Source organism: Narcine bancroftii, chromosome 5 (assembly GCF_036971445.1).
Source record: "Narcine bancroftii isolate sNarBan1 chromosome 5, sNarBan1.hap1, whole genome shotgun sequence".
In the NCBI taxonomy this organism is placed as follows: domain Eukaryota; kingdom Metazoa; phylum Chordata; class Chondrichthyes; order Torpediniformes; family Narcinidae; genus Narcine; species Narcine bancroftii.
The window spans coordinates 69,843,667-69,869,105 of NC_091473.1; the positions used below are offsets into that span (position 1 = coordinate 69,843,667).

Consider the following 25,439-nt stretch of genomic DNA (forward strand, 5'->3'; position numbering starts at 1 on the left):
AAAAAAACCTTCACTTCTTAACCCAAAAATTAAAAAGAAAAAAAAACAGGTCGGAGGTCACAACTACCTCCTCCTGTTTAAACCGCCCAAAGCGGTAACTCCCCCAAAATATTGGGTGTGAGATAACTCACAGGTAGCTGATGACTTCTGGAAACTAGTGCCCACCCAGTTCCCTCTCCCAACTCCCATTTCATTAAACTATCATCATTATTTAAACTATTTAAACTCTTCTCAAAAAAAAGATAAAAGATTTATTTTTTTAAATCAACGTTACCACTTCGGTCACCATTGCTTCCATTTCTTTTAAAAAATCTGGATCCCACCTTACATCTCTACTCTCTTTGGAGACCTTGAAGGACTACATCGTTCCTGAAACTGCATGATTGGTAGAGACTGAGCAAAGTCCATAACCTCTTTAGGATTGTCAAAGAACTTTGGCTAATTTCCATCCTAAAAAATCTTCAGTACCGCAGAATACCTGAATGTTGCTTTATGTCTTTTTTTCCACAACCGTTCTTTCACAGAATTAAATTCGCATAGTTGAAACATAATTTCTTGACTCAAATCTTGATAGAAGAAAACAGGATTATTCTGAACCATCAAAGGAGATCTATTTTGCTGGGCATTTCTAGTAACCGTACGTAAAATTGTCTCTCTGTCACAATAGTTTAAACAACGGATCAAAACAGATCTTGGATTCTGTCCTGAAAAAGATTTTCTTCTTAAAACTCTATAAGCACGTTCCAGTATTAAACCTTCAGGGAATTTATCCTGTCCAAACACTCGTGGAATCCATTCAGTAAAAAATTTTCTTGGATCTGGTCCTTCTATGCCTTCTGGCAAACCAACAATTTTCACGTTGTTCCGTCTAGATTGATTCTCCAAATAATCAACCTTTTTTGCTAAATTTTAATTTTGGATCTGCAATGTTTCAATTATTCTATTTTCATCTTGCAGTTGATCCTGTACATCGACTAAACCTTGATCACACATTTCAAATCTTTCAATGGTTTCAAGCTTAAAAGCTTCATTAATGACTTCCGCCATCGAAATAAACAGATTCACAAAATTAGCTAAGTGACTCGATACAGAATATATCTTATCTTCAAGATCCTTAACAGACATTTCAACAGAAGTAGATTCAGGCATAATGAGGTCTTGCTGTTCCTTAGAGACCACGGGATCTTCTATCCCTTCCCTTAATTTAGTATCTTTTCTAGCAGTTTGACCTTGTATAAAAATCCCTCTCAAAGTCCCCCCAGCAATGCCAGGAGACTGAAGATCAGTGTTATCTTTAAGCCAAATCTCTTTAATCATCTTCACTGAATCGATGTCTGGAAAAACTGTTGTAATTGAAGATGCATTTTGCAGCGCCACCACTGTAGCGGTCGAATGACAGCTCTTTAACTCTCCAGCTGGTGGTGCCCCAGCTGATTCAACTGTCAAAGACTGAGTAACAGCACTCAGTGGCCGTTGTGTGAAATACTGGCACCCGTCCAGCTCCTTGGTCCGAAAGCTGTTGAATGCGACCTTCAAAGAGCCTTACCGGCTTAAAACGGAGCTTCATTGCCGAACTCTGCACGTCCTCCTCTGGATCCATTCTACGCTGAGTCCTGGCTTCTTGTAAACAAGTAGGCTCAGACAATTTCGGAAAATGTAGTTTTTTAACAGTCTGTTGATGTTTTCTTTTACCTCTTTTTTTGCATATAAACCATTAGGCACTAATCCAACACCTCTTATTATTTATAAACTTTTAAAAGAACTTTAACGGGCACTTAAAGACAAAACAATAAATCAGAGTCAGGAGAGGTCTGGAAGGCACGTCTGTTCCCTACGCCATCTTGCCACGCCCCCGATTGTTGCAAACTTAAGCTGGTCTTATTTACCTGCGCTTGGTCTGAGTCCCTCCTTTTCCTATCGATGTACCTGTCCGAATGTCTTCTAAATGTTACATTTATACTCACATTTAAAACATTGAGGCTTTAAAAGATGAAGACTTGTGAGAGTTTAAAATCTGTGATGTGCTCTTGTAGGCACAGTGTTGATAGGTGAATGTAGCTCCATCTTTGTGTTGATGTATTCTTAAAAATTTGGTGAAAGAGCTGAGAGAAAATTCTCTTAAATTTTTCACTTGTGTAACATAAACATTACCTGACATCATTCAAGTTTACCTGAACCTTTCTATTGACATCTTTGTTCTAACAAAAGTGGTGAATGGTATTAAATAGGAGAATAATTGAGGAAGTGGTGGGTTAGCTTGATATACACTTATTTTATCTTTGACTAATTATGATTTCTCATTGTGTTTATTATCAACAGTAGAAAAGAAGAAAGAATCCATTACAGAATCTGCAGGGAGACAACAAAAGAAAAAAATAGGTAATTAGCTTCAGAGTATCTCACTTCTAGAGTATTTATTAGCAAGCAGCATTTTTCAGAAAAAAACAAGCCTACTTTTGGGTTTTGCATCTCAGACTTATCGCTGGACCTTGAGCCATATTGTTTCTTCCAGCATGGTTTTGGATGCATTCTTCTGTTGATATTCCAGCTGACTGGCAAAATGCAAGATTTTTTTTCAAAGTCTTAGTGACTGGATTTCCTCCCAGAATGGCTTTGACAGTGATGAGAAATTGTTGGCAGGTTCTCGGATGTCAAAGCTATCACTGAGTTTGAACGTTCACGAATACTAATTGGTGTGTGCAAACAATCAGAAGTACCTGGGCTTGATTTAACAACAAACTTAAAGAAAAATAATTTAAAAAAAATGGTATCATACACTTAAAAACAATATATTTAAAGTAAATGAATGAAATTAAACTGGGCAATATGCTTCTATGGGAAGCTTTTTCTTCCATTGTTTTCAGTGGGGTTGTTTCATGTGCCAGGGCACAAACTTACTGGATAATTTCTGATCCTTAAAACCTGGGAAATCTGAGCTTGTCTTTGTTGTGCAGTACAGATGCCCTGGTGTGATCTGGAATAAAAAGTGAACACACAGGAATCTTCAGCTTCTGCCATAAGAGGGAAAAAAAAACAAATCAGCGTGGATCTGCTCTTTTTGTAGGGAGAGATCTGCCACTTCATATCTTTATTAAAATGTGATGACATAAATTGACAATCTTGTGAGTACTGCAATTGTGAAATAGGAAGGGGCATTAAATGTGCATTTCTTGCTCAATTTCATCTGGTTAATTTTGGCTCATTTCACTTTTACTTATTTGAAATCTAATTTCATTTCCTCCACAAGATGTTTTCTTTTTGTAATAACGTGGAATTTGGAATCGTTTGAGTTCTGTTTTGCAAAGGATTCAGTCAAAATTTATAGAATTGTCAGATAGCCTTGTGAACAAGTGCAGTTTATTTTGTAAATTTGAGATGGACTTTCATAAAACCATGGGGTTGAGATACTTTAAGTTTAAAATGTTAAAATGTCTGAATAGACTTTCTTTGAGTGCATAGATCTCTTGCTGAAACCATAACTATTTGTTTCAATTTTCTGGGAATTATCTCCACATTTAAATTTATTGATCCACTATCTTGCAGTTTTGAATAATTGCTAATCTGAATAAAGGTGGCAATAAGATAAATCTTCAAAGTACATCTAAAGGAAACAGGAAACCAAGAATAAAGCTTTGTTAATGGGGGGGAGCTCATGAGGGAATGAAGTTCATTTGAAGATGGTCATTATCAAAGTTCACATTTCTTGTCAGAGTACATACATGACAACACATACAACCCTGAGATTATTTTTCCTGTGGGACAGGCAGAATTTCTTCTTATTGGTTATGCAAACTGTACTCAAGAAAAAGATGAGTAGACAAAAGAGAGAAATCTAAACAAAGAAAAAAATATAAAACTTTTTGCAAACTCTTGGAGTTTGATATTCAATTTTCAGGGGATGATGGTGTTGATTGCTGAACGTAGTCTGTGACAGATTATAGATATGTTTTTGGGAGATAAATTGGGGCAGGATTTTTAGTGTAGGTCACATACAAACACTTCAAAACAGATCTCATTTAAAATACTGGAGCTCTGCTCATGCTAGATAGGCCAACTCCAAGAGCCTTTGCAAAAGTTTTGGGGAGTGTCCAAGAGACTTCACTAATGGATTGTTGTTTTGAAAAGCAACAGATGAAAGAACTCTGAGGAGTAGGTTTGGAGCCACGGGCTGTCTGGCAGTGCTGTTTGCTGTTCTAAGAGGATCTTGTGATTTTTGCAAGTAGAGAGGGAGTCAAACAGACTTTTCTCTGGGAGGGGAAGAGAAGATCAGTTCTGCAGTTTTACAGCCAGCAGCAACAGCTAGGACTGGAACAGGACAAACTGGCGAGCTTGTGGAAAAACCCCATTTTGAAGACTGGTTGTGAGTGCTTAGTTCGCCTGGTCAATCCTTTGTCTATACAAGAGGAGGGGACTGGCTGCCTAATATTTCACTTGAAATAAGTGAAACAAAATAGAACTCTGGTAACTTGAAAGAAAGAGATTATTATCTGGAAAAACCCTGATGAGGCAAATTTCTTCGGGAAGACACTGAAGTGGCTGATTAAACAGAATCAGTTGTGGGTGTCCAGCAAACAACAAATCTTTTTCTGAAAACTGACAGGAATCTTCCTGAGTGGAACCTTTCAAGCACCAAAGCTTGGTGAACTTTATAAATTTTAAATTCTGTGTAAGAATTGCCTGCAACCAATGAACTTGGAGGAATGAGAAGTGAGATTGGATTGCACTTAGAATTAGAAGGGGGTTAAGTTAGGTTAGTTAAGTTAATAGTGATAAGTTAAAATGTGATCCTGTTTTCATGTTTAAAGATAATTAAAAGCAACTTTTGTTAAAGTAACCATTTGTCTTGGTGAATATTTATTGCTGTTAGGTTTTGCGGTCCTGTGGCCTTGTAACGTCAATATAGAGCATCCTGATGTATGCATCTTTGCTTCCAAATGTTCCAGGGTTTTGTGTAGAGCGGGTGAGAGATGGTATCTACTGTAGATCTCTTGCTGTAGTAGGCAAATTGGAATGGATATATTCTGCAACAGAATTGGCATTTCATAGTGAAAAGCTCTGAAGAAGGGAATTCTACCCAAAACATTAATTCACATTTCATCACTGAAAGCGTGGATGATGTGGAAAACTTTTAAATGGCATTATCATACTTTTAATGCATTCTTCAAAACATGTCTATCTGAGAAAACCTCCAAAATATGATCTTGCGTGTGTTTTTCTTTAATATTATGTATGTGCAAGTCGTTGATAAACATGATTTTTTTATCCTATTGGAATTCCTACAGAACTTGATGGATATTCCTGGTAAATAAGTTGATCGTTACACAAAATGATCAATGTTGTTAATTGGAGTACTTAATCTCAGAAGAACTTGGTCATGGAAGAGCCAGAGATATCTTTTAAAGAAGAAAAGTATTTCAGGCACTTTGATTCCCAACTTTTTTTATTCCCTTGCCTTGTTAATACAGATGTCTTATTCCAAGGTTTCCAGTGATTAAATTTTTCAATAGGAGTGAAGAACAAAGGTTTTGTTTCAGTCTTTCCAAGTGGTTATGTTTTCCAGTATTTGGCACTTCCACTGTTAAATTTAGGGATTTTTACCTAAGCTCTTAATGCTTGTGTGGCCTTTGAATTTGTGAAGAATTTTTTCTGAGTGTGATTTCACAAATATGGAACCATTATTACATGTGGTTGCAGTAGATAGCCTTTATGGTTTGAAGGAGTGATTTGAAATAATAGACAATTTCTGTACTCGGGTCATAGATATTCACCCTTACAGAATCCACATCATTGCTCAAAAATTTGATATTTAATTTAGAGATTCAGCATGGTAACAGACCCTTGCAGCTCACAAGCCAGCAATGCCCAAATGCATCCATGTGACCAATCAACCTACCAATACCCTATGTGTTTGGAATGTGGGAGGAAACCATGCAGGTAACGGGTAGATTTGAACCCAGGTCGTTGGCGATGCCGTGGCATCATGCGAACCATGCTACCTGTTTTTTTCAATGTGGAATAAAATTTACTCTCAGAATGTATAAGAAAATGTAGTAAACAAACTTTTTTCAACTCTTATTTCTTGATGCATGCAGATGATTCATCTTTTTCATTGAGGAAAATCACCTATTGTCCATTTTCTTGGAACACAATCCCACCTGTAATACATTTACATGAGAGGGATGGTGTATTCTTTAAAAGGATACTGTTGATCTTTTCAATTATAACATGTTTTGCAACAAACTAGGGAATGATTTTGCTACTCTGAGTAGTGCTTGGAATTGTACCAGAAAAATGGAAGCTTTATTAAATTTGGAGGAAGAAAGTGACTGCATATTGCTAGATAAAAATCAATGGAAATCTGAAATAAAAACAAAATGCAGAATTCCCTTCTTCAGAGTTTTTCAGTCTGAAATGCCAATTCTGTTTCTCTTTCTACAGATTCTGCCTAACCTGTTGAGAAAATCTTGCATTTTATGCTCTTTTTCACAGTGTCTATTTGTTCCATGGTTCCCAGGACATAAGGGCTTGCTTTAAGAATTTTACAATTTGACCTTGTTGCTTGAACACCATTATATGGATTTGTTCCTGGGTATTTGGCAGAGCTGATTAGAAACTTACAGAAACCTGTGTATATTTAAAAAATTTAAAAAAAAAAATATATATATATAATTTTATAACATTATTTTCAGAGAGACAGGAAGAAAAACTGAAAAATAACAATCGGGATCTTTCAATGGTAAGTTAAATGGGGTGTATTTAAGGCAGAGATTGATGGGTTCTTGATTAGTCGGGGCATCAAAGGTTATTGGGAGAAGCCTGGGCAGTGGGGCTGAGGGGAAAATGGATCAGCTAATGATTGAATGGCAGTGCAGACTCAATGGGCTCCTGGGTCTTCTGGTCTCTTCCAAAGTACAGCGTATTGATTGCTCTCTTTCATAATGAAGGTAGTCCCTGGTCCGAATTTTGCTAATTGTATGTTTAAGTTGGTGACTAATTCTTGAAAATATAACAAGTCAGAGTGAGAAAAATTACAGTAATGATTTAACAGCTTAATGTGCATCCAGGCTTCTATATGGAATAAAATTGAAATGGAATCAGTTTGCCAAATGATATACGGTTGTTCTTTAGAACTTGCTGGTTTGGTAATAATTTTCTTGTTTCCTGCATCAGGTACGAATGAAGTCGATGTTTGCTATTGGATTCTGTTTTACTGCTTTAATGGGCATGTTTAATTCTATGTAAGTATTCCTAAAGCAATTTCCTGCTTTAGAATTTTTAATCTTTGTAATTAACTAATTTTTGTTTCAAATCAGTGCAAGAATAATGGAACTCATTCCTATGATTACATGTTTCTTGGATGTGGTAGTTTTGCATTGCAGAATATGGTGGAAAATAGTGAATGTTAATTTCTGTTTCTGGTATTCAATCAACTGGAAACTCAAATACTGGCAAAAAAAAAATGGAAATAAATGAATAAATAAAGTGAATAAGAATAAATAAAATTTTAAATAAAAGTTTAAAATTGTAAAAGTAAATGTTCTCCAAAGCAACACACAACCCCTGGGAGCAAACATTTATCCAGTGGAGCATCCTGGTCATATCCCGCTCGCAGCAGCTGTTTAAATAAAGTTTCAATAAAGTTGTACTTGAATAAAATGGTGGCGCTCAGGATGAAGAGCTGGCTGGTAACGCTCGCCGCTGGTATGACAATCCCAAAGTGTCTCTCTATCCCTGCCTGGTAAGAGTCTTTATCTTTATTAATATATTGTTAAGTATATTAGTAAGGCTTTATCTGTAAACTTGGAGGAGGGAGGGATTAATTATGACAGAGGCACAGTTAGCGTTGCAGCTAGCCAACTCTGTTACAGTACTCACCAATGTGATTTAAATTTAAAGGAAGGTGCGCCAAGGATCCGACCAGGACACTACTGTGGAGGTGAGTCTGGTTGTGCCGAAGGCCTGGGTGGGACATTGGCGTGGAGGTGAGTCGGATTGTGCCGAGGACCTGGCTAGGACACTGGTGTGGAGGTGAGTTGGGTTGTCAGCACAAGGAAAGCGTGTCAAGGGTCTGACCAGGACACTAGCGTGGAGGTGAGTCGGGTTGTCAGTGCAAGGAATGTGTGGCGAAGGCCTGATCGGATCACTGGTGTGGAGGTGAGTTGGGTTGTCGGCGTGAGGAATGTGTACCAAGTGCCTGACTGGGACACTTGCATTGATGTGAGTTGGGTTGCACTGAGGGTCTGATTGGGACACCAGGATGAAAAGCTGGTCGAGGCTGCTCGCCATTGGGGCGACTCTCCAAAAATGTCTTCCTAACCCTGCCTAGTAAGAGTCTATATTAGTATTAGGTATATTAGTAAGGCTTTATCTCTAAACTTGGTTAGGGGAGGGGGGATTCATTATAATGACACCACAGTGAGCATAACGGCTAGTGCAACACTGTTACACTCCCCAGTATTCGGGGTTAGAAGTTAAATTTAAATTTTGTAAGTTACAGAATTTACTCATTTAAAATTAACTTTAAATGTTAAAGATTATAATAGATTTTTGTTTCAAATTACCTTATATTTTGCACTGTCTTTTGTCCTTTAAATGGTGTATTCTTAATGTAGGTGTATAAGAATGTGTCTCAGTCAACTGGAAAATTTGCATTTCCAGCATCTGTAATCCCTATAGGTGCCGGATAATGGTGTTTTACTATATTACCTTTACAACAATGCACTATGTCGCAGAGTATGATGATTTGCCTTGACGATATTCACTAAATTGCAGGTGAGAGGGGCCATATATTCCAATTTAATATGTCTAAACACTTTTTTTCTTAAAAATAGTTAAAATGATTACTGGCTACACTAGTATTATGCTTGAAATAACATGATGTTATTGCTGAAGATACCAGGAACATCTGCAGAAAATTACTTTACCCTGGCAGCAGGTATCCTGAGTTACCAGTTTGCCTGTCAAATACAATGATATAGATTTGTAACTCCAGATCCCAAACTACATGGTATTTTAGACAAAGAAACAAAATTTCAACTGATGTAACTTTCAAGTATGCCTTGCAAATAATTAGAGGTGTTCAATAATATATGTACAGCATCATTTATAATAAAAACAATTTGGCCTCGGCAAATGAGTCAGCCTTGGTAATGTGTTTTAAGCAAGTTGTTTGCTTTGCATCTTACATGAGATTGCATAATTGAAAGGTGAGATGATCACAATGACTTTTTATTTTGCCCATCCTATTATTTTTCTTTGCCTAAGCTGCTGCTTTGCAGCTTTGGTCCTTTTCACTTCGAAGAAATTAAATTGTATGTTGGATCTTTGAGAAATAGTTCTTATAATATTGAATCAGTCCTCTGAAGTTTCTTCCACAGATGTCCAGATGTAACTCTCTTTTGATTGGAAGAACTTGGTTGTTGTACTGTTTGAACTGTTGACGAGTGAACATCAAAGTGATCCCATGTTGAAGTGTGTACAACAGTTTGCATGATTTAGTTCAGTTATTAATAAAGTGGGTGAATTTTAAGAATGAAATCCTGTTACGTTTGAAATAATTGTTGCATTTCATGACACGATTTCCATAATATTATCTTAAATGTCAGAAATATGTTTTGAAGTTTTATCTCGGGTGCCTTTTAGCTTTGACCATTTGCAAAGGAAGAGCAACTATTTTGCAAGGATTTAAAATGGAAATTCTGTTAATGGAAGTAGAAAATAGGAAATTCTGATGAAGGGTCAGTGATCTGAAGCATTATCTATTTCTCTTTCGATAGATGCTGCCTGACGTGCTGAGTTTTTATTTCCGACTTCCTGGGGGTTTTTTGGGGTTTTTTTTTTAACATCACTGCTGGAGTTCTTCAGTGCAATGTTCTAGTTCCAACCATCTTCAGCTATTATATCAATGACCTTCTTTCCATGATGAGGCAGAAATGGGAATATTTGCTGATAATTTGCACAATGAATCTTCTCAGTAAATGAAATAAAAACAGTTCTAATGAACAGCCTCAGATCTGAAATATTAATTCTTGATGCTGGTTGACCAGCTGAATCTTTCAGCATTTTCTGTTTTTATTTCAATTTCTAATCTTAGTGACCCTTGATATTCCATGGCATTGCTATTGCTCCACCATTGTTATCCTGTGGGTCACTATTGACTAGAAACTCTGATGGACCAACCATACAAATATCGCCTGTAAGAGCTGATTAGCGGCCCATTCTCCTGCAGTAATTTGGCATGTTTCCTGACAGCCTTTCCACCATCTCCAAAGGTGCACGTCAGGAGAGTGATGGAATACTTATCACTTGTTTTGATGAGGGTCCAGGAGCAATCCTCTCAAGAATTTCACTGCCATGCAGGACAAAGCAGTCGATTTGACTGGCACCATCAATCATTCCTTTGGTAGTGGTAGCGTGAATGCAACTTCAAAGTGCGCTGCAGCCACTTCCTCCTGTCTTCTCTAACAGCAGCTCCAAAGACACTACCTCTGCTACCAAGAAGGACAAGGGAAGCAGATGCATGAGAAGACCACCATTTGCAGGTTCCCTTAAGTTGCATTCTGTTCTCTTGTTGCATGTCTAAATCCTGGAACTTGCTACCCAAAACCACTCTACCTTCCCCAGAAGCACTATAGTGGTTCATGGTGATGGCTAAACTCTGCCAACTCATTTAGAATGAGGTTTGGGTAATTTGACACCCAGATTCCAAAATTGAATTAAAATATATAAAACTGGTGGGCATCATCAAGATTCAACAATAATACTGTTTATTCTTCAGTAACCTTTTGCGATATTTGTATTTAGGGTGAGAATTTCTTCCAGAAATTGGATGATGGATGGAGTTTATTTGCAGTTTTGTATCGCCCAAAAGGAGATTGTCTTCATTTGTTTTCCTTTGCTGTGAAATACTTTTGATTGTTTCATTTCTTAAGAGATATTTTTAATCAAAGTTTAAAGATCATTTCTTGGATGTTAAGGCATTGTTCATCCATTTGAGATTGAATATTTTCTTTCAATATTTTGTTAGTTTGTAGCTGAATTTCCTTTAAATTGATTCATTACCTTATTTTGATAAGGTAATGAATTCATAATCTTAGCTGTAACATTAACTTTATAAGAAAACAAAATACTTGTTTCTTTCAAAGCCATTCCTTTTTGTAAGACTCATTTGTATTGTACCATCAACCTTCAATATTCTCTTACCATTTAATTATTTTTGCTCTTTCTTTTATTGCCTGGATTGTTTTTTTTTAAATTCTAGTACAGGTAATAAGGACAGGAACATAAATAAAGGGGTGGGGGGGGGGTGGGAACCTCCTTTATTTTTGCGTATTTTCATTTTGCTCATTTTCAGTGTTGACAGGAAATAGCAAGGTGCATCACCTTATTATTTATAGCATTGTTCTGTTAATTCTTCATATGGTGTTCTTTCACTGGTATTGATTATGTTGATATGGGTTAATCACAGTTGTTCAGTTTCAGATTATTGGATGACCATCATTGGAAACCTTGAATGATCTTCTTTTCTCTTCCCACCTTTCTCTAAACCTAGTAATTTAAAGTGGAAATGGATAGAAACTAGAATTGACAACTTAATTATTCCTGGTCTTTCCAACTTCCTAGATACAAGGACATCATGCACTAAGCTTAGTGGTTTAAAATAAACCTCTCTCCCCTGAGTCACATTGTACGCTTGCAATATTGGCTTGAGATGTAGTGCGCTTGGCATATTATTTTGAAATAAGTAGATAATTGAGCAGTTGAGGACTAAATATGAGTTATTTTATAGAACATTCTTCTGCTTTCTGCAATTAAAGTCTTTCCTTCAGGACAAACTGGGACCATCAATGACTCTGCCCGATAGAAATGACATGGAGACTCTAATTCGAAAGGGGATTGTGTGTAAATTTATCTCTAGCATGTATTCCATAATCCAAAGTGAAGGCTGAAGATGGGCTTACATCGGTCAAGGGAAAGATGGGAGTCAGACTTAGGAATAACAATTGATGAATGATGGTGAGAAGATTTGTCATTGAATAGCCTGACAGTGACAAATGGTCAAACTTCTTCCTTTTTTAAATTAACACGTTCAACTCGTCAAGGTTGTCCTTTGTCGCCAGCCCTATTTGCGTTGGTCGTTGAACTGTTAGCTCAGGCTATCAGGCAGAATGAGAATATTACAGGTATAAGGATTGGACAGGATAAATATAAGATTAATTTATTTGCTGATGATGTTTTAATATATTTAACTAATCCAGATCAGTCTTTAATTTATTTGCAAAATTGTTTAGAATTATATGGCAAATTATCTGGATATAAAGTGAATTGGGATAAAAGTGAAATACTGCCAATTTCTGAAGGAAATTATGATCAATGTAGTCAAATTAGTAAATTTCGATAGACTGATAAAATTAAGTACTTGGGGATAATGATTGATGGAAATTTTCAATCATTGTATAATTTAAATTATGTACCATTAATGAGAAAGATTGGAACAGATTTGACTAAATGGAAGGATTTACCTTTAACTTTAATAGGTCAAGTAAATTGTATAAAGATGAATATTTTTCCGCAAATTCAATATTTGTTTCAATCGATTCCTTGTTCTCTTCTGAAATCTTTTTTTCAAGATTTAAATAAAGTAGTTTGAGAATTTTTATGGAAAGGAAAATTAGCAAGAGGAGCGATGCGTAAATTGACTTGGCAGTATGCTTTGGGAGGTTTGAAATTACCTAATCTTTTTAATTATTATGAAGCAGGTCAATTAAGATTTATTAATCGTATGTTAGATGTTTCTAATCCTCCTAGTTGGGCTAGGGTGGAATTGGCTGCGATTTTGGAATCTTGTCCTCATCAGTTTGTATTTAAATGGAATACTGTTTTATTACAGAAATATAATGTACCAATTTTGAAACGTGTATTAGAAATTTGGACTAAAAGGAATTTATTAATAGGATCAAAAGGTAGTTTTATCAATTCAAACCCTAATATATCAAAATAAATTGGTTCCTTTTTTCATTAAATAAGAGTTTTAGAAGATTGGTGGATTAAAGGAATAAAAAGATTGCAGGATTGTTTTGAAGAAAGTGAATTTTTATCATTTAATCAGCTTAAAGAGAAATTTGGGATTTTAGAGAATTCTTTGTTTGTTTATTACCAAATTAGGGCATTAGTGAAAGATAATTTTGGAAGAGAAATGAAAATTTCTAAGTTAACTAAATTTGAATTTATGGTGTCACATTTTTTAGATAATGGTTTTATATCAGAAATGTATGCATTATTATAAGATACTGTGGTTAAGCAAAATTTAGATACATCTAGGATTAAATGGGATTTAAATGATTTAAATTGTGAGATTAGTCAGGTGGATTGGGAAAATGTGTGTTATGAGGGGTTGACTAAATTAATTAATGTAAGATGTAGTATGGTTAATTATAATTTTTTGCATCAGTTACATTTAACCCCTGAAAAATTGAAAAGATATGGATTTAGTAATTCATATCTGTGTTTTAGGTGTGGATGATGTGTTGGAACATTTCTACATTCTGTTTGATTGTGTGATAAAGTTCATCTTTTTCTGGTTTAAAATTAGGAATTCTCTTCAAAATTTGTTTAAAATTCAATTTCCTTTAGATCCAAAAATTTTTTTGTTAGTCTATTTTATTCCGTTAGTGGACTTGGGGTTTGATAAGTTTCAGAAAGCGTTTATTCGTCTAACATTGGCAGTTGCTCGTAAATGTATTGCTATGTCTTGGAAAGATGAAGTGGAGTTAAATTTAACTCAATGGCAATAATGAGTTGAAGTCGTGTATCTATATGGAGAAAATAACATACAATTTACATAATAATTATGATTTTTTTGTTAAGATGTGGACACCTATGAAGAATATGAATTTAGTAATATTGTAAATTATTGAATGTTTTTTATTTTTAATGCTTCCCTTGAGGGATCTGTTGAGGGAGGGGGAGGGGTGGGTTTGTTTTATTGTTTTATTATTATTAGATTACTTATTCTGTAAAAATCTGTTTATTCTTATTGAAAAATATTAAATAAAGTTTAAAAAAAATAGCCTGACAGGAATTGTTAATGCCAGACACATATTGGTGCAGTATAATTTCTTGCATCATTTATACCTCACACTGATAAAATTACACGTCAAAGCCAGAAATTTCAGAAAGTGATTTAGCTGCGGTATGGAGATAGGAACCTTTGTCCACTCCACCTGACTGTGTACAAAGGTGAGATCCTTCTGGGAAGACCTGGGGGACACTCTGGGGAGAAAAAAAATTACGAAGATGGATTTTCCACAGGATCTGGAGTTGTACTTTCTACGGGACATTGGGAAAGTATAGTTTAGACTCCAAACACCAAATTCAATTTGTGAAGGTTGCCTTGTCAGAAGTCAGGAATGTATAATCGTTATGTGGAAGTTTGACTCCCAGCTAAATATTGCATGATGGAATATGGAAATACAGTGTTGCATTCCCCTGGAGAAAATCACTTACAATTTACGGAAGAGATATATCACATTCGTTGAACTGTGGCAACTGTATTTGAGGCACATAGGTGCACAGATATAATTCACACCCCCCCACCCCGAATAAGAGAAAATAAACAATCTGTTTCAGTAGGTAAAGGATGAAGAGTATGATGACGTGTTTTTGTCTCTACCTGTTTTTATTTAATATCAGAGGTCCTCTAAGCTTCAAGGATTGTTGTTTTTGTCAGTATTTAGGTGGTGTTTGTATTTTTATATTTTAGTATTTGTATAATTTAAGGGATGGGAAGGGAAGGGTGTAAGGAGAGGGACATAAGGACTGTAAATTATTTTATGTGGAAAGAGTAATATTTTGTTTATTGGATTTGCACGAGTCTTTGGAAAATCAAAAATAAAAGATTCAAAAAACGTAGATAATTAATTGCTGGTTGTTTATGTAATAAGTCGTGATTTCTGATTGTTTACTATAATTTAACAAGGGAATTAATTATATAAACAAGAGATCAACAGCCGCAGTAAATTTTCAGTGTCATTAACACTTTGGGACAAATAACTGAGGAAAGTAGATCTCATCATATAACCTTACCTGTAACTTTAATTGGAAGATGTCCATGTAATATTTGAAGAGCAGACAAAACAGGGGGAGGAATGCTCGGATGACAATCAGCTTCATACTGGAATTCATATTCATTGCAAAATATTTGTCAGCTGCAGAATCAGTAAATTGTTTCATATTGGACTGAGGATCCATTATTTTTCAAAAGCATCCCTAACAGGTTAGCAACAGTCAAGGTTTAGTGTCGAGTATGCTGACCGGAAATACTTGAGATACAACCATCTTGTTAGATAAGGTAGCAAAGCTCGTACAGTACAGTAATGGAAGAAGTTAACGGACTACTGATGAATTTTGTCTATTAAAGATTTTATGTGTATGAAATGAGAATGCGTTTGAACAGGTCTGAAACAAAATTGTAACAAAGAGAGATCAAATGTATATAAATGGAAAATAGTGATATATGTTTATTTTAATACTTGTTTGAATTGCTTTTCTGGAACAGAAATAGTATTCTCTTTTATCTTCAGTCATTGGTTCTTCATTTTTTTTTAATGTTTCCTTTTTATGCATTCCATAGCAATGTAGTTGATAAGTAATTGCTTCTGTGTTGTGGTTTCATATTTTTCTTGGATCCTATGATTAAATCCCTTAATATTCACTTTCTTTGCGTAATTTGTTTTCAAGGTAAGGAAAGTGTCCCAGTTTTCAAAAATTGATATTGCCTATTAGGTCTTGTAATTTTTTTTACCAGCTTACATGCATCATTGTTCATGTTCTAGCCATGAAATACTGAACTGCTCATAACTGTTTATGGTTGTTTTTCTAGATTTGATGGCCGAGTGGTTGCAAAGCTCCCTTTTGTCCCATTGTCATACATCCAAGGACTATCCCATCGCAACCTCCTTGGAGAAGATTACACTGACTGTTCTTTCATTTTCTTGTACATTTTGTGTACAATGTCAATTCGACAGGTAAGCATTGGGTTTGGGAATGGAAAATACAGGTAAAGAATTAAAAGAATTGTGTGAATTAAAGTTAATATTTCCACAGACACTATCAGCCAAGGGCAGCAGGACAGTAAAATCTGATGGGTATTCATTTCTAAACTTGCACTTTTAGATAGGGCAAATATTAATCTTTTCTTTAGTTATTTGAGTTTGAGAGCACTTCTTAATATTAATTAATTTTAGCTAAAAATCTAAATGTAAAGAAAATTGCAGTGCCACTGATCTGGATTTAGATTAATTCATTCACAAATCAACACTAATGTTACCATGTTAGTTTATGGAATGCTCTTGTGTTGATTATTTTGTGTATTTGATATGAGCCACGTAACATAATGCTTTCATGTTGGGGATTTTTATTTGGAAATTGACAAACAAAATTTGCCCTGAGTTTGCCTGTTTTTAACTAACATTATTGTTAAAATTGGACTTCATGTTCTTTCCAATGCATCTGAGGGCCAACCTGATTGAAGCATGAGAGGCATTGATAAGGTGGACATTTAAATCTTTTCCCCAGGATAAAAGCATCACTGAGAGGTTTGGCAGCAACGATTAAGAAATTTGGTTCCACTGTATATATCTCTACTTCTGCAATGCCAGTAAACTCTCATCTACAAGAGAAGACATGAGTTTAGGATGAGGGGGAGGAAGCTTAAGGTAAATGTCTGGGACTTTTTTTTTTATATACAGGGAATGGTGGGTAGCTAGAATTAACTTCCAGGTACAGTGATAGAAGTAGAAGTCGTAGTATCATTTTAGAGATTTCCAAAGAGATACATGAATATGAAGAGAAAGGAGGGATATTTATCATGTGTAAGCAGCAAAATTTTAGTTTTGATTTGGATATGGGCGCAGGGTCAGCGCACGTGCTTACTGTTCTTTGTACTCTCTCTGCATTCTTAGATTTTTCTAGTTAAATTCAAAGGTAACTAGTTTAGGAAATATTCATATAAAAAGAGAAATTTACTGTAGAATATTACACTGATATTTTGTTTGATTCTTTTTCTCCTATTTGCTTTCGGTTTAGTGGTATTCTGTGGAATTGTTTTAAGTATTCAATTAAAGTTTGATTTGGTTGGTTCAATTTTGTTTTTATATTTCAAAACTTTTAAGGTAACTTGAGCTCGTTACTAAACATCTTTGCGGTGGGGGGGGTGGTGACAGACTAATTGGAGCCACTTGATCCACTAGGCTCCAGCAGATTGTATTTAACTTCAGATTTCAGCATCTGCAGTCTTCAGTGTGTCTTCTATGCATTCCTTGTATATTTACGATGTGTTGAACAGGTGTACTTTTGATTGATAATCACTGATGGTTAACTAGATTTTCCACGTCTTTTTATTTTTGTTTGGTAACTTTTTTTGATAATGTTTTTGGTAATGTTTAATATTTTAAAAGAAAAATCTTGTAATTTGATAGCGTCTTTCCCAACTTTAGAATAACCTAAAGTTGTTTAAAACCAATGAAATACCTTTTGAATCATAGCCATAGTTGCATTGTAGAAAATATGGCAGCCAATTTACACAAAGGTAGATACCATAACCAGCAATATATTAATGAGGATGCATATAGTGATGTTAATTTAAGAATAATATGACTTAGGAAATGAGCCAGAACTTGCCTGTTCATCCAAGTATAGCTAGGGAATACATTACATGGTCCTGGAAAGATACATGAAGTCCTGATACAGCATCTTTTTGTAAAGAGCTCCAACAATGCACAATGTTTTTCTACAACAGTAGAATGCTAACCTCCAATATTGTGTTGAAGCTTTTGAGGTGGGACTTGTAATTTTCTGCCTTGGGCTGGCAACTGAGCTACTACAGTACTGACAAATGCTTACTTTGCAAACGATTCATCATTAACATTTTTGTCATGCTCTTAAGTGCAGATATAAATAATTTTAAAAAATCTACACCAAGTAATATGTTGATAATGCCAACATACTTAAGATTAATATTAAAGAACAAAATATTTAAAGATAAGTTAGTAACTTTTAATTAAGTTGCATGGCCCATTTCACTTGGAGGGTTGTCAAAAGCTAAGCACCATGGATTTAAACCAATTAGTAGAAGGATTACAGCAGTGAAGAAGCCTCTTTTTTTGGTAATATTTTATTTATAATTTTAACAATCAACAATCATACCAAATACAAAATATCAGAGAATTCCACCTCTTCCTCTCTATACAAGTCCTATTAAACAGAGAAAGAATGAAGAAAAAAGAAACACAAAAAAAAGCATCCCACTGTCAGTGTGTACAGTAAAAAGTATGGAGACATGATAATACCACAATGTTAAAATCCTTACAGCAGTCCACTGGCTAGCCAGTTGTGATCATAACCCTATATTGGTGCCAGTGAGGTACCTATATGCTCTAAATAAGGCTACCAGATTTTTAGGAAGGTGTTATATCCCTTCATGAAATTGTATGTGACTTTTTCAAGTGGGATACAGCTATTCTTCTCGGAAGACCACCTATATGAGTAGATGGGAGTCAGACTTCCATGTTAGTGTGTGACAGATTGCAGAAATCGTTTATACCGGTTTGGCATAAAAATAAACCAAAAAAGGTGACTCAACTGTGGATAACAAGGGAAATTAGAGACAGCATTAGGTCCAAAGGGAGAGCATATCAATTGGCATAAAAAAGTACCAAATCCGAAAACTGGGAACTGTTCAAGATGCAGCAAAGGAGGACAAAGGGATTAATCAAGAGGGCAAAAATAAATTATGAAAGTAAGCTTGCGGCAAATATAAAAACCAACTGCAAAAGCTTTTATAGATATGTCAAGAGGAAAAAATTGGTGAAATCCAGAGTAGGCCCCTTGGAGTCAGAATCAGGGGAATATATAATGGGGAATAAGGAAATGGCAGACCAATTAAATTCTTACTTTAGCTCTATTTTCACAAGAGAGGATACAAATAACCTCCCAAGGATGTTGGGAAACGTAGAGACTAATGCAAGGGAGGAGCTGAAAGAAATCAGTATCTCTAAGGACATGGTCTTGGGGAAATTGAAGGGATTGAAGGCCGATAAATCCCAAGGGCCTAATAATCTACATCCTAGGGTACTTAAAGAAGTGGACGTTCAGATAGCAGATGCTTTAAAAATTATTTTCCAGAACTCGATAGATTCAGGATCAGTACCCATGGATTGGAGGGTAGCTAATGTTACCCAACTATTTAAAAAGGGGGGTAGAGAAAAAGTGGGGAATGATAAGCCGGTGAGGCTTACATCAGTAATGGGCAAAATGATGGAATCCATTATTAAGGATGTAATAGCGGAGCATATGACTAGCAGAGAAGGGATCAGACAGAGTCAACATGGATTTACAAAAGGTAAATCGTGCTTGACAAATCTATTGGAATTCTTTGAGATGGTGACAGGTAAAATAGATGGGGGAGAGCCAGTGGATGTGGTGTACCTGGATTTCCAAAAGGCCTTCGATAAGGTTCCACATAAATTACTGGCATGCAAAATCAAGGCTCATGGGATTGGGGGCAAGATATTGATGTGGATTGAGAACTGGCTGGCAGAAAGAAGACAGAGAGTTAGGATAAACGGCTCATTTTCTGAGTGGCAGGCGGTAACCAGTGGGGTGCCACTGGGATCTGTTCTGGGACCCCAGCTGTTCACAATTTACATTAATGATCTAGATGAAGGGATTGGATGTAATATCTCCAAATTTGCAGACGACGCACTGAAGAGGGGTTCAGGAAGCTCCAGTGAGATTTGGATAAATTGGGGGACTGGGCAGATATATGGCAAATGCACTACAATGTGGATAAATGTGAGGTTATCCACTTTGGTAATACAAACCGGAGGGCAGACTACTATTTGAATGGCAATAGATTGGGAGATGGGAAGTGCAGAGAGACCTAGGGATTCTTGTGCACCAGTCACTGAAGGCGAGCATGCAGGTACAGCAGGCAGTTAAAAGGCAAATGGTATGTTGGCCTTCATATCAAGAGGATTTGAGTATAGGAATAAGGATGCCTTACTGCAGTTGTACAGAGCCTTGGTGAGGCCACACCGGGAGTATTGTGTGGAGTTTTGGTCGCCTTATCCGAGGAAGGATGTTCTTGCAATGGAGGGAGTGCAAAGGCGATTCACCAGGCTGATACCTGGAATGGCAGGAATGACTTATGAGGAAAGATTGTGCAAATTGGGATTGTACTCGCTGGAATTTAGAAGATTGAGAGGGGATCTCATAGAGACATATAAAATTCTGGCAGGACTGGACAGAATGGATGTGGAAGGGATGTTTCTGATGGTGGGGGAGTCCAGAACCCGGGGCCATTGTTCGAGGATAATAGGCAAACCATTTAGAACCGAGATGAGGAGGAATTTCTTTACCCAGAGGGTGGTGAATCTGTGGAATTCATTGCCACAGAGAGCAGTAGAGGCAGGTTCATTAAATATATTTAAGAGGGAATTAGATATATTTCTTTAGAATAAGGGAATTAAGGGTTACGGAGAGAAGGTGAGGACGGGGTACTGAACTTTGAGATCAGCCATGATCTCATTGAATGGCGGAGCAGGCTCGAAGGGCCAAATGACCTTCTCCTGCTCCTATCTTCTATGTTTCTATGTTGTTTTTGTATTGTATAATAGATACGTTTTTGGGAGATAAATTGGGGCACATTTTTTTTTAGTGTAGGTCACATACAAACACTTTAAAACAGATCATATTTAAAGAGCCTTTGCAAAAGCTTTGGAGAGTGCCCAAGAGATGTCACTAATGGATTGTTTACAAAAAGACAACAGATGAAAGAACTCTTAGAGCCTCAGGCTGTCTGGAGTGGAACTTGCTGTTCTAAGAGGGTCAAACAGGTTTTTTTCTGAGAGAGACAGAGATCAGTTTTGCAGTTTTACAGTCAGCATCAACAGCTGGGACTGGAACAGGAGAAGCTGGCAAGCTGTGGAAAAACCCAATTTGGAAGACTGGTTTGAGTGCTTATTTCAGCCTGGTCAAAGCCCTTGTGGTCCATACAAGAGGAGAGGACTGGCTGCCTAATACTTCACTTAAAATAAGAGAAACAAAAAGGAACTCTGTGGTGACATGAAAGAAGGAGGTTATCATTTGGAAAACCCTGATGGGGCCATTTTCTTCAGCAAGACACTAAAGTAGCTGGTTATGAGGAATCAGTTGTGAGTGTGACAAGAAACTTCCTGAGCAGTAACCATTTACCTTTCAAGCACCAAAGCCTGCTTAAATTCTGTGCACAGTATAAGAATTGCCTGCAACCAGGTAACTTGGAGGAATCTGAAGTGTGATTGGACTGTGAATCAAATAACTTTTCTAAACTTACACACACATTACATACACGTGTGCATAGAATTAGAAGGGGGTTATGTTAGGTTAGTTAAGTTAATAGTGATAAATTGAAGTGTGATTCTATTTTCATGTTAAAGATAATTAAAAGCAACTTTTGTTTAAGCACCCATTTGTCTTGCTGAATATCTATTGCTGCTGAGTTTATGGGTATTCTGAACTCGTAACAACTGCTATACACTTCCTGGCTACACATAGGGCAATTTCTGTGAATTTAATTTGAGAATTAGTTAGTGATGTACCAACCATGGTAAAGTTTTTTTTAAAAATGGTATGGGTCTGAGTTCACTTATTGAAAGGTCAGAAGTAGAAACCTTGTCATGTTCAAGAAGCATCTTGATATGTAGTTGGAGAATTGTGAGCTTCAGACCTTTATTGCAGGATGAATTAAATTGTGTAGTTTTTATTTGAACCAGTATTGATATAATGAACAAAATGTTTTCCATGGGTGCTCGAAAATGTCTATTCTTCTATATCCTGCTAAGCATGCACATTATTAAGAAATGTTTTTAAAGAAATATTTGCATGTAAACTTTTCAATGGAATAGACTTGTTTCCCATTTTTTACCATAATTTTGTGCATTAAGTTTTTAGTAGCTAAAGTTAAGAAAGATTCATATATTAATGTTGTCTGTCTCTAATTGCAATTATTTAAATTGTTAGCTTCCAATACCATCATGTAATATTTGTTTTTTTTTTCCGCTTCTCAGAATATTCAGAAACTGCTGGGTCTGGCTCCTTCCCGTGCAGCTACCAAACAGGCTGGAGGATTCCTGGGACCTCCACCTCAAACAAGCAAATTCTCTTGATAGAACTGACAGATAGTGTTGTACCTCAAATACCCAGTTTGCTAAAAAATGGTGGCACAGTTTAGATTTTTCACAGCAAAAGGGGCAATTTGAACTCCCTTTCAGCAATAAGGGAATTATATTTTGGGTGTTGAGAAATTGAAAGGCTGTATAAAGTTTAAATAATATTTGATGGTTTGATATCCTCAGAAGATTTGCTGTCTGAAAGTTTGTTGCATTGTTAAGAAAACAACATTTAAGGCAGAGAAATTTTAAATTAAGTTCCAAAGCATAAGGGTCATCTTAATGCCCAAATTAGAGTCTATTAACTGCACAACTTGATCAAATTTTTTTTTTTCTGAGACAATATTTTTTTTGATGCGCGAACCTGTGAAGTGGATGATTAATTTGTGTCATGAATGAATAAAAGTATTAACTGTCAAAATCCTGCTGTGGTCACTTTTATCAGTATAGTAACAGCCAAACAAAATGTATGCTTTCACAATTGAACCAACCTTGGGTTGATCTGAGCAGTTAACTACCTGATCTGAGCAGTTAATGAAAATAGGAAAGGAAAAAAAAATGGAAACTGAGGCTAGGAGCAATACAAGGGCATATTGAGAACCAAGTATTATTTAAATAAATTCTGGTTATCAAGGTGATGGACTTCTAGTGAATGGAATATTTTCCCAGCTATCACATGAATTATTAAAAGACTTCAAATAAGTCAGCTGCAAAGTTTATATTATTCTTAATTAATAATGTGATGTGTCTTAAATCATTAGATAAATGTCAGCCACAATAACTCTGCACGTCTATGAGCAAAAGTGTGGTTAGATGTGTGAAGGCACAGTGGTTAGTTGTGATGCAGCGTGGGTCCAGAAACTAGTGTTAAATTCTGACCTTGGGTGCTGTCTGTGTTCAGTTTATATGGGAATGCTTTGAGTGCTGGTATAGACTTGATGGGCAAAATAACCTATGTCACGTGTATGAGATATAAAAAGCTTCTTACTGTGGGTTCCATTTAATAATTGGTGTGTTACAGACTAGGCACAACTTCTGTCCTTTCAACCAGGCACTAGTACATGAAGGTTTGAAGGAACATGCTGTCAAAGCTGGCATAAAAAGAATAGGTGGAATAGATTCGTATCAAAGAAAATGTGAGGATAATGGGTTAAAATTATTATAGTTTCTGCATATGTGTGACAGTAAATGATCCCAAATTACTATTTGAAACAAAATAGACTCTCCTAATTTCTTGTCACACTATTGTTAATTATTTAGTTGTTGGTGGGACCACACTGTACACAAGTAGACTATGTAAATCTTAGAACAATAAAAGTAGTAAACAACTAAAAACATACTAAATTATGACAGACAGACTAAAGACTACAAATACAGTAATCGTGCTCTCACTTTTGGATCATCTTGGAAATGAAGAGCCAGGAGGGGGACTTTTCAACTTCTCAGGACATTTAGACTTTTTGAGGAAATACTTGCTCATCGGCTGGTCCTAGGAGCTGTGGGCTCAGCGGTTGATCGGCACCAGCCAGAGTCTGGTCAGCACTGCTGCCCTGAGCAGTCCATGGTGAGGGTGCCTCCACATTTGGTTACAGAAGTATTTCAGTGCCATTGTCTGAATGTGGCCAAAATGGAGACGGACACTGAATTTGTCTACCGCTTGTCATGATAATTAATATGTGTGAGATGTACCGGAAGTCGCGTGGTATGAGAGAGAGAGTTAAGAGCACAAGCAGGAGAACAAAGGAAACAGGAAAATAAAGCCACTGAGAAGTTTACTTGATAAAACTTGTGTTTAATGTTTTATTAACTTCACATTTCGGGCCACGAATGTGACATTGGCGACGAGGATGGGATAAGCTTGAAGAAAATTAAAGACTAAACAAGATTACAGAGGATTACAGACAACTTCAAGGTGATAAGAAGTTTCTCTTTTGGGGCTGGAATATTTCCTCATGGCTGGGGCAGACGGTGACTTTCTAACGCATAGTGGAATTGCTCATTTTGACCCGACTGGTGATGCAAGCACTGTAAGTGTGAAGTGGAAGGCATGGCTGGAAGAATTTGAATCCTACGCCAACAGTCGTGGCCTATTTCTAGATACCGGTACAGTTGAACAAAAAGCGCAGAGGAGGGCGTTACTTCTTTTCACTGCTGGACCTGCAGTTTGGGAAACATTTAAGACACTTTTGAATACTGGAAGAAAGGATAAGTACCGGAAAGCGGTAGATGCATTAAATGCACACTATGTAGTGACACCGAATGCTACATTTCAACGCCATTTGTTTCAGAGAACGAGACAAGAAGATGGCCAGACAATTGCTCAGTACGTGGCGAGACTACGCCAGCTAGCTGTTGGATGCAATTACATGCCAGCTGATTTGACCAACCAATTATTGGATCAAGTCGTACAGCACTGCAGATCAGATAAACTCAGAAGACGTCTACTGGAAAGAGAGAGTGAGTTGGAACTCACCGATGCTTTAACCATTGCTGCTGCATTAGAGGCTGTTGAAGGGCAATTTCATACCATGACCCTGAAAGACAACTCAAGCCAGCAAATTAAGAGGCTCTCACATCGCCATAACCAGCCAAGATATACGTCAACGCAGGACGTGGAGTGTTATCGATGTGGAAACCGAGGTCACTTTGGAAAAGACCCATATTGCCCGACCAAAGGCAAAGTTTGCAGAAAGTGTGGAGGTAAGGACCACTTTGCAAAGAAGTGCAAAAGCAAGTCCAATGCAGACCAGAAGAGGAAGAGTACAACTCCCAAAGGCAAAGCCTGGGGGAAAGGAAAGTATCCTGGAAAGAAAGATACCATTCGCCAGATAGACAGTGACGATGATGATACCCAGGAGGGACAGAGCTGTTACCAATTTACGTTGAATGAAGTACATCATGAGAAGGTCCCAGTGATCATTGGTGGAGTGACAGTGCAGGTCATTGTAGACTCAGGCAGTGACAGTAATGTGATTGATCGACAATTATGGGAGAAGTTGAAAAGGAAAAAGATCATCTGTACCTCAAAGAAGTGTTCCAAGAAACTGTATCCATACACAGCAACCAAGCCATTGCAGACCATTGGATGTTTTACTGCAACTGTTGAAGCTGGAGATAAGTACACCGAAGCAGAGTTTATGGTCATAGAAGAGAGGGGAGAACCATTGCTGAGTAGAAGCACAGCGCAAGACCTGGCAATACTTCATATTGGAGCTTGTGTCAATTCAATTC

General features: G+C 36.6%; 1 protein-coding gene across 2 annotated transcripts in view; it reads left to right on the forward strand.

Moving 5' to 3' along the window:
- The window catches only part of tmco1 (transmembrane and coiled-coil domains 1), a 49,542-nt gene extending 26,913 nt beyond the window's left edge, over nt 1–22,629 (forward strand). For both annotated transcript variants that reach the window (XM_069937773.1, XM_069937772.1), the window contains 5 exons: nt 2,320–2,379; nt 6,690–6,736; nt 7,171–7,238; nt 15,881–16,025; nt 22,107–22,629. In XM_069937773.1, the coding sequence (XP_069793874.1) occupies nt 2,320–2,379; nt 6,690–6,736; nt 7,171–7,238; nt 15,881–16,025; nt 22,107–22,205 (419 nt within the window). In that variant the 3' untranslated portion in view covers nt 22,206–22,629. The remainder of the gene's footprint in view (nt 1–2,319; nt 2,380–6,689; nt 6,737–7,170; nt 7,239–15,880; nt 16,026–22,106) is intronic.
- The last annotated feature ends 2,810 nt before the right edge of the window (nt 22,630–25,439 follow it).